Source organism: Lycium barbarum, chromosome 5 (genome assembly GCF_019175385.1).
Source record: "Lycium barbarum isolate Lr01 chromosome 5, ASM1917538v2, whole genome shotgun sequence".
In the NCBI taxonomy this organism is placed as follows: Eukaryota; Viridiplantae; Streptophyta; class Magnoliopsida; order Solanales; family Solanaceae; genus Lycium; species Lycium barbarum.
This window is the reverse complement of record NC_083341.1, coordinates 20,117,482-20,130,657: the sequence shown is the minus strand read 5'-3', so window position 1 is coordinate 20,130,657 and position 13,176 is coordinate 20,117,482. Positions and strand designations below refer to the sequence as shown.

Below are 13,176 nucleotides of genomic sequence, written 5' to 3'. Positions count from 1 at the left end.
GACATTTTATCAGATATTTTATCTGCATCATTAGCACCCCCTGATCTTTCTCTAATCAAGAGCACCTGTCACCTGTCTCCATGCCCCGAACTTCAGCAGCGATTAGCAGTATCATCATTACCTTTTTCGAGAAATGGAAACTTTTCCATAGTTCTAGGAGCCATTTGGACATGTTAAAAAATTCTCATCAAACAAACGCAACCTTTAGATCTGGGCATGTTTTGGACCAAAAACATTGCCTCAAGGCTTAAGCTCAAAAAGATAGTATCTCGACTATCAGAATCACCAAACATACTTGCCTGCTTTTTTCTAAAGAGGGTTGTTGATTTGGTAGATGGAGAAATCATAGGCCAAGCAGAGAGGGCAACCACCCTCCAAGAAATCCCTTCTCCCTGTTGGCCTCATTCTTTATTCTGGGTTGAAATTCCATCCACTGTAGACAGCAAAAACCTGTAATTTATAATAAAATAAGTGATGGTGAGAGTTCGGAGCAAAAGATAGTATAACAGAGAGAGTGAGACCGAAACAGACACAGTACATACACACACATACTTACAAAAAGGAGCTATTGATTAGATTAACGAAGAAATCATTGGCATCACGGATTCAGCACCGTGATGGCTGCAAACCTTTGGCATGTTACAATAGACGCTAACAGGTCGCTCTTCCATGCTACGGCTCAAATTATGTGGAAGCTTCATTGCATTTTCTAAGAAGAATTTCATCATATAGCCCCGTGATAGATTTATTTATTTATCATTTCTCAGTTGGTTAGAGCATGTGGTTATCTTGAACTTCTGTGTGATTGGTTTTAGAAAATTTTGTAAGCCTTTGATATAACTTTCAACACAAGATTGTTATATATTATAAAGATAAATCAAATTTCTCCGACGATATGGAGCAACCAAATTAGAAAACGGAGTCAACAAAAGCTCTATATTTTCATTATAGTCCTGCTTAGAGCAATGGTTTCATGGGAACAACATCAAACTAAGATCCTACTTTATATATTACCAAATTCCAAGTGCAGTAAATTTAGTCCCAAAACTCAACAAAAAAATTAAACAGTGTATTCTTCAACTGGGTTTGTCATTTCAAAATTTTATAATTTTTGATATTTTGAAGCAAACTCACCACCAGAAAGGTAAGCAAACAAACAGAAAGAATAAGAAGAAAGGAAGCAACCAAAAGAACCCACCAGAAAATCGAAAGAAGCAGCAGACAATAGCTCAGCAATACAATGGAAAAAAATTCTCAGTTGGTTAGAGCGTGTGGTTATTAACCACAAGGTCGAAGGTTCAGTCCCTTCCAGTAGCATTTCTAATCATATATGTCCACTTTAGGGCTCAGATTTTGCTATTCTACAAACAAGCAAAGAGAAAGCAACATCGCCATGGCTACAGACACCGGTTCGCAAATGGATGCTATACTGAGTCGCCCTGCCAAGATACGGGGCATATTTTCTCAATGCGGTGAAGTAGATTATAGCCTAGAAAGAAGCAAATCATCATCACAACCCAATTTCAGATCAATCTCAGTATTTGGAGGAGGACTTTGTGGTTATTCTACTTATACTCATGGGGAGTGGATAGTTTTAAGTTATGGGTAATGAAAGACTATAGTGTCAAGAAATCTTGGAATAAATTGTTTAAGATACAAGGTGCTGATGTTTATTCATCTCCATACAGATATATAGATTATTCAAAAACAGAAGAAAGAACACGAACAGAACTAAACAAAAGGACCACTCATTGTAGAACTAACCATAATACATAAAAGAGGCTCAGATTAGCCTAAAATTATATCAGAAAAGGGGCTAATTCGCCATGGCTACAAAAAGCGGAGGCCTTTGTGAGAGCGCATAAGAACCAACCTCACAAATTCCCCTGCCTTTGCAGGGGAAGCAGACAAACAGAAAGAATAAGAAGAAAGGAAGCAACCAAAAGAACCCATCAGAAAATCGAAAGAAGCAGCAGACAATAGCTCAGCAATACAATAGAAAAAAAAAGCCAAAGAACATTGAAGAGAGAGTTCATGAAAATTCTGACAATAACAATGAATTTAAACCGTAAAATTGGTAAATTTGAAGAAAATTAGGGCAAGAGGGAGAAGCATACCTCAAGGGTGAAGACGAAGATGGATACTTCCAGAGACATGAATTGAGGGTGAAGACGAAGATGGACAGTTCCAGAGGTTTTAGAGTGAGAAAAAATCTAGGATCTGCGTAGGATGTATGTAGAATGAAAAGGATCTGTGTAGAATGTACGTAGAAGGAGAAAAAAAGTTGGACTGGATAAAATTACCGGAATACCCTTCGTCGTCCCATAGACTCACTCTTATTATATAGTTAAAAATATGGATCATTCCAGATTGTTGGAGTGTGTTATAGAATACCGAAAATACCCCTGAGGACCAAAGCCACATTTACTGAATTACCCTTGGTCGTCCCAGGGACTCATGCTTATTAGATAGTAGAAAATTACACAGCTTTGCAAAAAAAAATAAAAATATATATTTAGCTATTTGGGTCCATCTCTCAACTTATTACTCACTTTAGCCTTATTTCTCTCTTTTTTCACACATTGGCCAACACCCACCTTTGAAGCTTGAAGTTGAATACCCATATCTAAAGTTTGAATTTTTGGCTGAAATCTTGATAAAGGCGAATATAGGTGTATATTTGAGCTGACATTGTCACCGTTAAACATCCGTTTTTTAGATTGGGTCGAAGGATTAAAATGAAAAACCTGTCCGCATTGAGAAACCCATTAGAAACTTCATTTGAAATTGTGGATATGAAGTTTGTGGTTCGAAATCAAGATGGTATTGATGGGTAACTTGGAAAACACTTTAAGGATATGAACCTGAAATTTGAGCACCATTAGAGCTAGCTAGTTTGATCCGGTTTTGGAATTTAGAGCAAAAATTCGAAGTAGTCAAAGAACATCGCAAAAAAGACTAGCTGAAGCACGGGTATATCTATCATGCATGTATCTCCTGTATATCTCTGTATCCATGTATATATGTATGTGATATATACGTGATATATAAGTGTCCCAGTGATGTTTTAAGCCAGTCCAATTAACCTCCAATCTTCCTCAAGTTTTGTATATAGCTTCTTATAATGTGTTCGCAATTAATGACTTTTAACCTCACTATTCAAAAAATAACTACTAAATATTTTCATATTTTAAATTGAAGTTTCAAATGAATTTTTAATGGGGGTTCTACAAAACTTTCTTCAAATGCTCTCCAAATTAGAAGGTATTTATGAGAGAGGTTCAGTCAATGAAGTTTGACAGAGAAGATCATAAGAAGGAGGATGAATAGAGCAAAAGAGAATGGAGATTACTTCGCTGAAGATTGCTTTTTCCCGGGTCTTTTGCATATTGTATACCGATGGTAATTTTTTGTTGTCAAAAAATAGTGAGCGTTAGTCTAAAGCTAAGCGAAAATAAATATATATGTACTTTATTTTTCTTTCAGAAACTGCATCTCTACCTTGGGAGGTAGAAGTAAAGTCTGCGTGCACTCTACACTCTCCAGACGCTACTTATGTTATTATACTCGGTATGTTGTAGTAGTTGTACTTTTTTTGTATACTTCTGTAAAGTTCCTATTTATTCATTTAGTGAGAGTATATGTTTCAGAACAAATCAAGTAAGACAAACTTTCTTCCAATCATAAGCACATTATTGCATGTGAAACTTTCTGGTCATGGACACTCAAGTCTTTGTTTTTTGGGTCTTTTTCTCAAAAACTTTTACCTCTCGTATGCACGACCTTTATAATATGCTGATCACGTCGTGAAGACTTTTCCAGCATTAATGTTGATAATTTCTGGATGGAATATAATACTTCCTACATAGTGATTACAAATAAAAAAAAATAACTCACAAGTCAGAGCAACGTATGCTTGCATGCGTCACTTGAGTTTGCGTCATGACTAAGCCTTCCCCAATATATATTGAAGCAAAAGTTGATAACTTGATATATATAGATCAGCATCATATCAGAGCAATAAAAGAAAGATGGTAAGTTATTCTTCTCATTTATATTAGTAATTCTTACTACAACAAGGTCTTGTGATTACTTTCATTTTCGGAATTTTATTTGATTCGTGAAAATTGTCTCGAAAGTATTGAGGAATATGAATAAATTCTTTAACGTTTGCATCGAAAGGAGTAGCCTGTTTTGATAGACTATGTAATAGTCTATGTAAATATTGTAAATATTCTCTTCCTTATGTATAGTAATTAGGTCCTATAATTTAGCCGAGTATCATTCTGATAGTGAGATACCTACTTTGTATATAATGACTTTCATACATCAATACAAATCACAGATTGATTTCCTACATGGTATCAGGCTAGGTTTCTCCTAAAAACCCTAGCTTCCTAAACCCTAGCCGTCCACCCCTCTCTTCTCTCCTAACCCTAGCCGTAGCCGCCACCCCTTCCTCCTCCCTCTTCTCTCTTCAATGGCTAACAACAAAAATTTCCATTCTGCTTTAACCGTCACGAATGTGAAATCTTTAATCCCAATCACTTTAGACATGGAAACCGGCCATTATCACGAATGGGCGACACTGTTCAAAGTTCTAGCCCACGTCCACTCTGTACTTGAACACATCATACCACCAACTGACACCACTGAACTCACCGCGTACAATGTAACAAAGGCGGCTAACCTTCCGCTCTGGAAACGGCTAGATGCGGTGGTCCTTCAATGGATATACGCCACCGTATCCCATGATATTCTTACCTCTATTCTCATGGCGGATGATGTTGCAGAGAAGGCTTGGAATCGAGTTGCTGAACTTTTCCAAGATAACAAGCACTCAAGGGCAGCGTACCTTGAAACTGAATTCACCACCACAAAAATGGCCGACTTCGGCTCGGTTATGGCCTATTATAATAGGCTCAAGTCTCTCGCGGATCAGCTTGCCAACGTGGGGTCGCCGGTGTCCGATCAACGTCTAGTCTTACGCCTCTTTGCAGGCTTACTGGAGACATATGCACACTTTGTCACCACCATCCAGCAGAAGGATGTGCTGCCCTCTTTCTCTGAAGTGTGCTACAGACTCAAGCTCGAAGACGTAGTAGCCAAGGAACGTGCCCGCGATTCCAGTCCCGCGGCTCTACTTGTTGATAATGATACTCCCTCCCCGCCACCTGGCAGCAACAATAATTCAACTAACTGTCGTGATAATAATCGTGGCAGGAATTCTAACAGGAACAAAGGAAAGGGGAACAACAATAACAACAACCGCGGGAAATCCGGCCGCGGCGGCGGCGGACAGACCAGCAACGGCCAGTGGCCGACGAGACAGCCATCGGCAGGGGGCTACTACTGGCCTGCCTGGCCGCCCCAGCAGTGGCCAATGCCCCCCTGCCCGTATCCGACGAGATAGTGGCAGCAGCGTCCCACCACACCGCTGCCCGGCAGCGGCATTCTCGGTGCGGGTCCACGACCTCAGCAGGCTTATTCCATGCATGGTCCGACCTATTATGGGTACACTCCGACAGACGTGGAGGCAGCCATGCACACTCTGTCCATGCATCAACCGAATGATAATTGGTACATGGACACCGGAGCAACTTCCCACATGACTGCCAACTCAGGTACTCTCACGTCTTATTTTAATTTGAGCAATAATTCTGGAATCATTGTTGGTAATGGTAGCACTATTCCAATTCGAGGATATGGTCATACATCCCTACCCCCTCCTAATCATCAATTACGTCTCCGAAATGTCTTGCATTCTCCAAAACTCATCAAAAACCTTATTTCCGTACGTAAATTCACTAAGGACAATAATGTTTCTGTTGAGTTTGATCCTCTTGGGTTTTCTGTGAAGGATTTACCGACGGGGAGCTACCTAATGAGATGTGAGAGCACCGGGGAATTGTATCCTATCATTGCCACAAAATGGACCACTCCACCATCCACTTTCATTGCCGCATCACCTAGCTTGTGGCATTCCCGACTCGGCCATCCGGGAAATGCTATCCTTAGTTCTCTTCGTAGTAATGCCTTAATTGAATGTAATAGGGGAACTTCTTTTTGTACCTCTTGTCCTTTGGGGAAACATGTTAAATTGCCATTTTATGATTCATTGTCATTTACTACTATGCCGTTTGATATCATTCATAGTGATTTATGGACATCTCCTGTTTTAAGTTCTAATGGGCACCGCTATTATGTTTTCTTTCTTGATGATTATAGTAATTTTCTTTGGACTTTTCCAATCTCTAACAAGTCCCAAGTCTATTCCACTTTTCTATCTTTTAAGGCATTAATACTGACTCAATTCGAAAGAGACATTAAAAACATTCAATGTGATAATGGGCGGGAGTTTGCCAATGGGTATTTTCAATCTTTTTGCGCCTCAAATGGTTTAAATTTCTAATTTTCTTGCCCCCATACCTCTCCTCAAAACGGCAAAGCGGAAAGAAAAATTAAATCCATCAACAACATAGTGCGCACTCTTCTTGTCCACTCTTTCATGCCCCCCTCTTTTTGGCATCATGCTCTCCAAATGGTCACATACCTCCTTAATGTACTTCCCACCAAAGTCCTTGGGTATAAATCACCAACACAAGTTCTCTATCAACGAACCCCCTCCTATTCTCATCTCCGGGTTTTTGGGTGTCTATGCTATCCACTTTTCCCATCTACAATTATTCATAAGTTACAAGCAAGATCCACCCCGTGTGTATTTTTGGGCTATCCGTTGAATCATAGAGGATATAAATGTTATGATTTATCCACCAACAAAATCATCATCTCAAGGCATGTCATCTTTGAGGAAACTAAATTTCCCTTCTCCAAATTGCACTCACCAACCCCAACTTCTTGTGATTTTTTGGACCATGGGATTTCTCCATATACCCTGCATTTTCTGTCACAGCCTCCTCCACCTGTCGTTCCCTCGGTCCAGCCCCTCCCTCCCACTGCTGAGCAGCCCCTCCCCCCCGCTGCTCCACCCGTGACTGCCCAACAGCCCTCTCTCCCCACTGCCCAGCAGTCCAACCCCACGGTCACTGCCCCTACCCCCCACTTCCCCACCCGTGACTGCCCAGCAGCCCACCCGCATGGTCACTAGAAGCCAACACGGGATTTTTAAGTCCAAACAACCATTCAACTTAAATACTTCTAGCACTCCCTCCATCTCGCCTATCCCACGAAATCCTGTCAGTGCTCTAAATGACCACAATTGGAAAGCTGGCATGGTTGATGAATATAATGCTCTAATTAGTAATAAGACGTGGGAGTTGGTTCCACGTCCCACTGATGTGAATCTTATTCGTTCTATGTGGATTTTTTGTCATAAAAAGAAATCTGATGGTTCTTTTGAGAGGCACAAAGCCCGTCTTGTCTGTGATGGCAGGTCTCAACAGGTTGGAGTTGATTGCGACGAGACTTTCAGTCCGGTTGTCAAACCGGCTACTATTCGCGCTGTCTTGAGCATTGCACTTGCACACTCTTGGCCCATTCATCAGTTGGATGTCAAGAATGCTTTCCTACACGGTAATCTTAATGAGACTGCTTATATGCATCAGCCTATTGGGTTTAAGGATCCAAAGCATCCACATCATGTCTGTCTCTTGAAGAAATCGTTGTACGGACTTAAGCAAGCTCCCCGTGCATGGTTCCAACGCTTTGCAGACTATGTCTCCACTATTGGTTTTTCACATAGCCGATCTGATCACTCTCTCTTTATTTATTGTCGATGTTCTGACATTGCTTACATTCTATTATATGTTGATGATATTATTCTCACAGCTTCCTCAGATGCTCTCAGAAAATCCATCATGTCTCTGCTTAGTGCCGAATTTGCTATGAAGGATTTGGGCCCTCTAAGCTATTTTTTGGGTATCACTGTTACCCGGACTTCACACGGCATGTTTCTCTCTCAGAAAAATTATGCAGCAGATATTATAGAGCGTGCGGGCATGACTGCCTGTAAGCCAAGTCAGACACCGGTCGACACCAAAGCCAAATTTGGTGCCACGGCCGGGCCTCCATGCGATGATCCCACCCAATATCGTAAGTTGGCCGGCGCGTTGCAATACCTTACATTCACAAGACCAGACATCTCCTATGCGGTTCAACAAGTATGCCTTCACATGCATGATCCAAAGGTTGCACATATGCATGCTCTTAAACGCATAGTCCGATACATTCAAGGTACTATTGAGTTTGGTCTCCATCTGTACAAATCCTCCATTGCCTCTCTTGTTTCTTATACAGATGAAGATTAGGGTGGTTGTCCAGACACTCGCCGATACACATCAGGTTACTGTGTCTTCCTTGGCGATAATCTCCTCTCATGGTCATCCAAACGACAACCTACTATGTCTAAGTCGAGTGCCGAGGCCGAATACCGTGGTGTCGCTAATGTCGTCTCTGAGTCCTGTTGGCTTCGTAACCTTCTTTTGGAGGTCTGTTGTCCCATCCGGACAGCTACATTGGTTTATTGTGATAATGTTAGTGCCATATACCTATCAGGTAATCCAGTTCAGCACCAACGCACTAAACATATTGAGATGGGCATACATTTCGTACGTGAGAAAGTTGCCCGTGGAGAAGTTCGTGTTCTTCACGTCCCGTCCCGTTACCAGATCGCAGATATCTTCACTAAAGGTCTTCCGCGCGTGCTCTTTGATGATTTCAGGGACAGTCTAAGCGTACGACAACCTCCCGCTTCGACTGCGGGGGTGTGATAGACTATGTAATAGTCTATGTAAATATTGTAAATATTCTCTTCCTTATGTATAGTAATTAGGTCCTATAATTTAGCCGAGTATAATTCTGATAGTGAGATACCTACTTTGTATATAATGACTTTCATACATCAATACAAATCACGGATTGATTTCCTACATGTTTGACCAAGAGTCAAAAGTGTTTATTTTCTTTAAAAGGTGATTTTTAAAAGATAATTTAGGTGTTTTGACTATGATTTCAGCAAAAAATAAGTGATTTTGAGTAGTAACAAAAAATATTTTTCAGAAGCTAAACAAGGTAGCTTTTCTTCAAAAGCACCTTTGGGACCTTAGCTTGGCCAAAGACAAGTTGATGCTCTAATATTGCAAAAGTATTTTTCAAATTGATTTCCAAACACAAACTTATTTTTTCTCAATAGTATTTTTTCGAAAAGCACTTTTGACAAAATTTACTTTTTAAAATAAGCAGATTTTGTATACTTGACCAAACAAGCTACTAGTGATCTGACAAATAAGTCAGTTAAGAGTTCTTTGATTACATTTTCATTGAGTAAAATAAACTACTACCTAATATGCTTCTTGATCTATATATAATGTCATTAATCAGAGTGAGTGGATCGACGCAACAAAGCTTTCAATTACATGGATGGACACTCCTGAACATTATTGGACATGGAATTATCTTCCAGAATCTGGGTATATCTCTCTCTTTTTGTACTCTTAAAAGGTGTTTGATATATATGATTAAAAGCTTATCAGACCAGTTTAAAAGAATTTTTTGACTTATATAGAGTATGGAATCAAAAGTGTAGAGGGTTTCTTCGAGGCTTGAGAGATGAAATAGATAGGATTTCACAAGTTTTTTTTTTTTTTTGGGTAAACACCATCAGTGAACTTTTAAATCAAATGGGCTCATAATCCGTTATACACATAGTGACATCATAAGTTTGGTATCTTTAATTATAATGTGTTGGTATGGAGGAAAATATATTTTGATGGTTTCACCCACCTCAAACCCTTCAATAAAAAATGTTTTCTGATTTTACCGTGTTTAATTGGGACAAATATAATGTTTATATATTTTCTTTAGGAGTACATTTTCCTCTAATTTTTTTTTTTGGAAAATACTTCCCTTACAAGAGGAGGGAAGTCATTTTCCATTACTCTCCCATGTCATTTCCAATTGTTGGTTTCCATCCATCCCCAACTCTTCAACCCCGTCTATGGCTAATGCATCTATATATGGCTCACTTAAATATTTCTTGCATGCAAAGATGTGACGTGGCTGAGCTTCATCGCGTTTGTTTTCTTAACATCGTTGGAAAGATAGACTCAAAACGACTTACTCGAAAGACTAGTTTTGGGGCATATCTAGTGTTCAAGTTGAATGATCAACAACAAAACCTTGAACGAGCCATTGCATCAGTGAGATTTGTTAAGGAAAAGGCAAAGGGCACTGATGGTGAGGGTTACACTGTTTTCATCTCAAAGTCAAAGGAACACGGAGAACATGGCATATTCCCACACCTTCGAGCCGATGAGTGGATGGAAATAAAGCTTGGTGAATTTTTCAACAACTTAGGTGAAGATGGTGAAGTTGAAATGACGTTGATGGAAACCAGCAACGATAAATGGAAATCTGGTCTCATCGTTAAGGGCATTGACATTCGTCCAAATTAAATATTGGGGATCAGTTTGATATTATAAACCTAATTACTGGCATGGATACATCTATAGCCAGTGGGGCCTTTATTTCTATTCTCCATGTGGTGTTTGTCTTTTTCTATTATTTTCATGTTTTATCAGTTGTACTCTCTCTATGCTTGCTAAGAGAGTGAGCAACTTGTTGTACGTTTGGTTGATCTTTTGTACCTCATTTCTAAGTCAAAATAAGAGGTTATGTGATTTCTACTAGTAGACGGTGTTTTGTTTTGATTCGATCAATAAATTACTAAAACATATAAATAAAACAGGAAAACTTAAAGGAATTTAAAGAACAATGGTTGTTTTACGCATCTATACAACAGAAGAGGGGAGGTGAATTCTGTCTAGTTGTTGTACGTAGAAAAAATACGGAATTAAATTGTGAGCACGTAAGCTTTTATGCGGAAAAGCTTAAAAATTGTTGAACATAAATTATGATAAAAGTGATAGAAAATACCTAAGCATCATATGATGTTAGTAAAGGGTTGTTAAATGCAGAGAATAAGTTCCATGAAAATCTAAATTATTGTGATAAAAAATGATTCTTGGTTGTTTTTGGATATCCAAACTAAATTACCTTTCACAACAGAAGATCTCCTCCTTCCGTTTCTATTTGTTTGTCTGGTATTGACTTGGCACAGAGTTTAAGAAAGTAAATAAGACTGTTAAATCTTGTGGACTTAAACATGTTGAATGTACCAAAGTGCTCTTTAATCTTGTGGTCATAAACATGTCATGTGGAAAATAATAATTAAAGAGCCGCAAAAAAAAAAGGAAAAAGACATTCTTTTTAAAACGAACAAAAAAGAAAAGTAAGACAAATAAATTGAAAAGGAGGTAATAAACTCCCAAATGCCCAATATATCATTTGTTACTCGAATATGATTACGGGGGAGGGGGGGGGGGGGCAAAAAAGGAGGACACTATTTCATGCGAAATAATAACAGGGAGTGTCTCCCACCCAAAATAATGTTCAATGAGCACTCTGCGTGTGTTTGTGGTGTCGCGGTGTTGCTCCCATTTGGTGATCCTTTTGGGTTGTTAGGGATGAGGCTCATCTCCAGTGCTAAATCTGTCCATTTCCTCCAGTTGGTCCTTATATTGCTTACATCTGTCCCCTAAGAATTTCAATGGACCAGATTAATTTATTTAACTAAATGATTTTAACCATGGGCAATCATTCTCTCCCTTATCACTCTCGCCATTTTCTCCCTTGATCCACAGTCACCATTTTACTCGTTGAACCATAACACCATGTCATCTACAATTTTTTTTGCAAAGCAAATCCAGTTATTGTTGGAAATTTGAGTTTGGATGGCGGGTCTCCCATGTGGACTAACCCGACCCATTTACAATGGATAATTTGAAGAATTTAATTACTTGGGAAGTTACAAGGAAGTTATTTCACAAAATAACTTCGGCACTACTAGTTTTACGTGCATAGGCTATGTGATGACTATAACTTCCTGGAACTTCTACTCTCAAGAATGAGGCTCTCTCTTCCTTCTTGTATGGAGAAATTTTTTCTCTTATTCTCCACGCAAAAACACACATGGAAAGACATCTAGTTTGTGGTAATTAAACTTCATTTTCTAGTGAATCGAAGTTCGACTTGGGGTAATTTTTTTCGGTGGTGAGTTCAACGATCTTCCGCTGCGCTAAAAGGTACACAATGTTGTTCTCTCCTCTCTATTTATTCTTACATTGGTATCAGAGCCAGGTTAATTTGTTGCCAGTCTACATCTTGTTCCTTGAAAAATATGTGTTTGGAAACACTATGAAGAATGAATTATTTTTGCTAGAAATATTTTTTGGTTTCTGAAAACGTACTGTATTTTTCTCTTTATAGATCACTTGTCAAAAATCTCGGCATGAAATATATATTTTCAGAATCTCCTCGTTTAGGGCTTTCTGTGGATATATTACACTTCAAAAACGGATTAATAACGAGTGAGATATGATTATTTGAAGTTGTGCTGAAATTTACAGTTTTTTTTTTTTGTATAAATGACTGCGAACTGTGATTTGTTTTCTGTATATTGCACAATCATATTTACATGGTTTAATATATATATACTTATCAAAAATGGCCTTACAACGAGTGATGTATGATTTTTTTGAAGTTACGCATCTTGAAATTCTGAAAATTTCACAGTTATTTCCGCGAATTGCTTTCTTGAAAAGTATGGATTGAAATAAACAAAAATTGCAGCAATTTGTTCTTGCTTCTGTTACCGCTGCAGTATGTTCTTGTTTAAATCACTAAAAGAAGAAACTCGAACAGTATGCATCATTTGATCTCCGCAACACATATATATTGGTGTGCTTTTGTCTTTCAATTTTTTGTTTAAGAAAGTTTATTTGCAGAGAACTAAGTGTTTGATTTTTACTCTCACGTGCCATAAAGCAAATAAGGATCTTTGGTGATTCTTACTGTAAAGCTCAATAAATGAACCAAACGAGAATTTGTTTTATATGGATAATTAAAAAACATAAAATTGGTACATGTTTCCTATAATCACAGAACGGTAATAATTTTGTTTATGCATATATTCTTGGCCTGTGATAATGAGAATTGGCCAGTATACCACTCATTATTTCTTGAAGTGAAAGGACTTACTCCAAGCCTTTGTCATTTCTTTTACTGATGTGGTCCTGAAAGGGTCGAGAATATATTAAATAAGAATATGACTCTTAAACTTAATCTCTTCTTCAAGTAATTGGGACATATGTTGTCACA

The 13,176-nt window shown here is 38.6% G+C and overlaps 1 protein-coding gene and 1 long non-coding RNA gene across 2 annotated transcripts; one reads left to right on the top strand and one right to left on the bottom strand.

The window, feature by feature from the left end:
* Positions 1-319: 319 nt before the first annotated feature.
* Positions 320-2,258, bottom strand: LOC132642368 (uncharacterized). The gene is made up of 2 exons (XR_009583123.1): positions 2,118-2,258; positions 320-450 (listed from the first exon to the last, which is right to left on the bottom strand). It is a non-coding gene; the product is annotated as an uncharacterized LOC132642368 (long non-coding RNA).
* Positions 2,259-4,010: 1,752 nt separating this feature from the next.
* Positions 4,011-10,485, top strand: LOC132642367 (F-box protein PP2-B10-like). The gene is made up of 3 exons (XM_060359596.1): positions 4,011-4,034; positions 9,340-9,428; positions 10,007-10,485. The coding sequence occupies exons 1-3, from the start codon at positions 4,032-4,034 to the stop codon at positions 10,410-10,412; spliced, it is 498 nt and encodes a 165-aa protein (XP_060215579.1). The 5' UTR covers positions 4,011-4,031; the 3' UTR covers positions 10,413-10,485.
* The last annotated feature ends 2,691 nt before the right edge of the window (positions 10,486-13,176 follow it).

Bases quoted from the DNA above. Each gene is read 5' to 3' on its own strand.
- LOC132642367 (XM_060359596.1), top strand. The intron at 9,429-10,006 runs GTATATCTCTCT...TTGCATGCAAAG, and splicing joins AATTATCTTCCAGAATCTGG to ATGTGACGTGGCTGAGCTTC.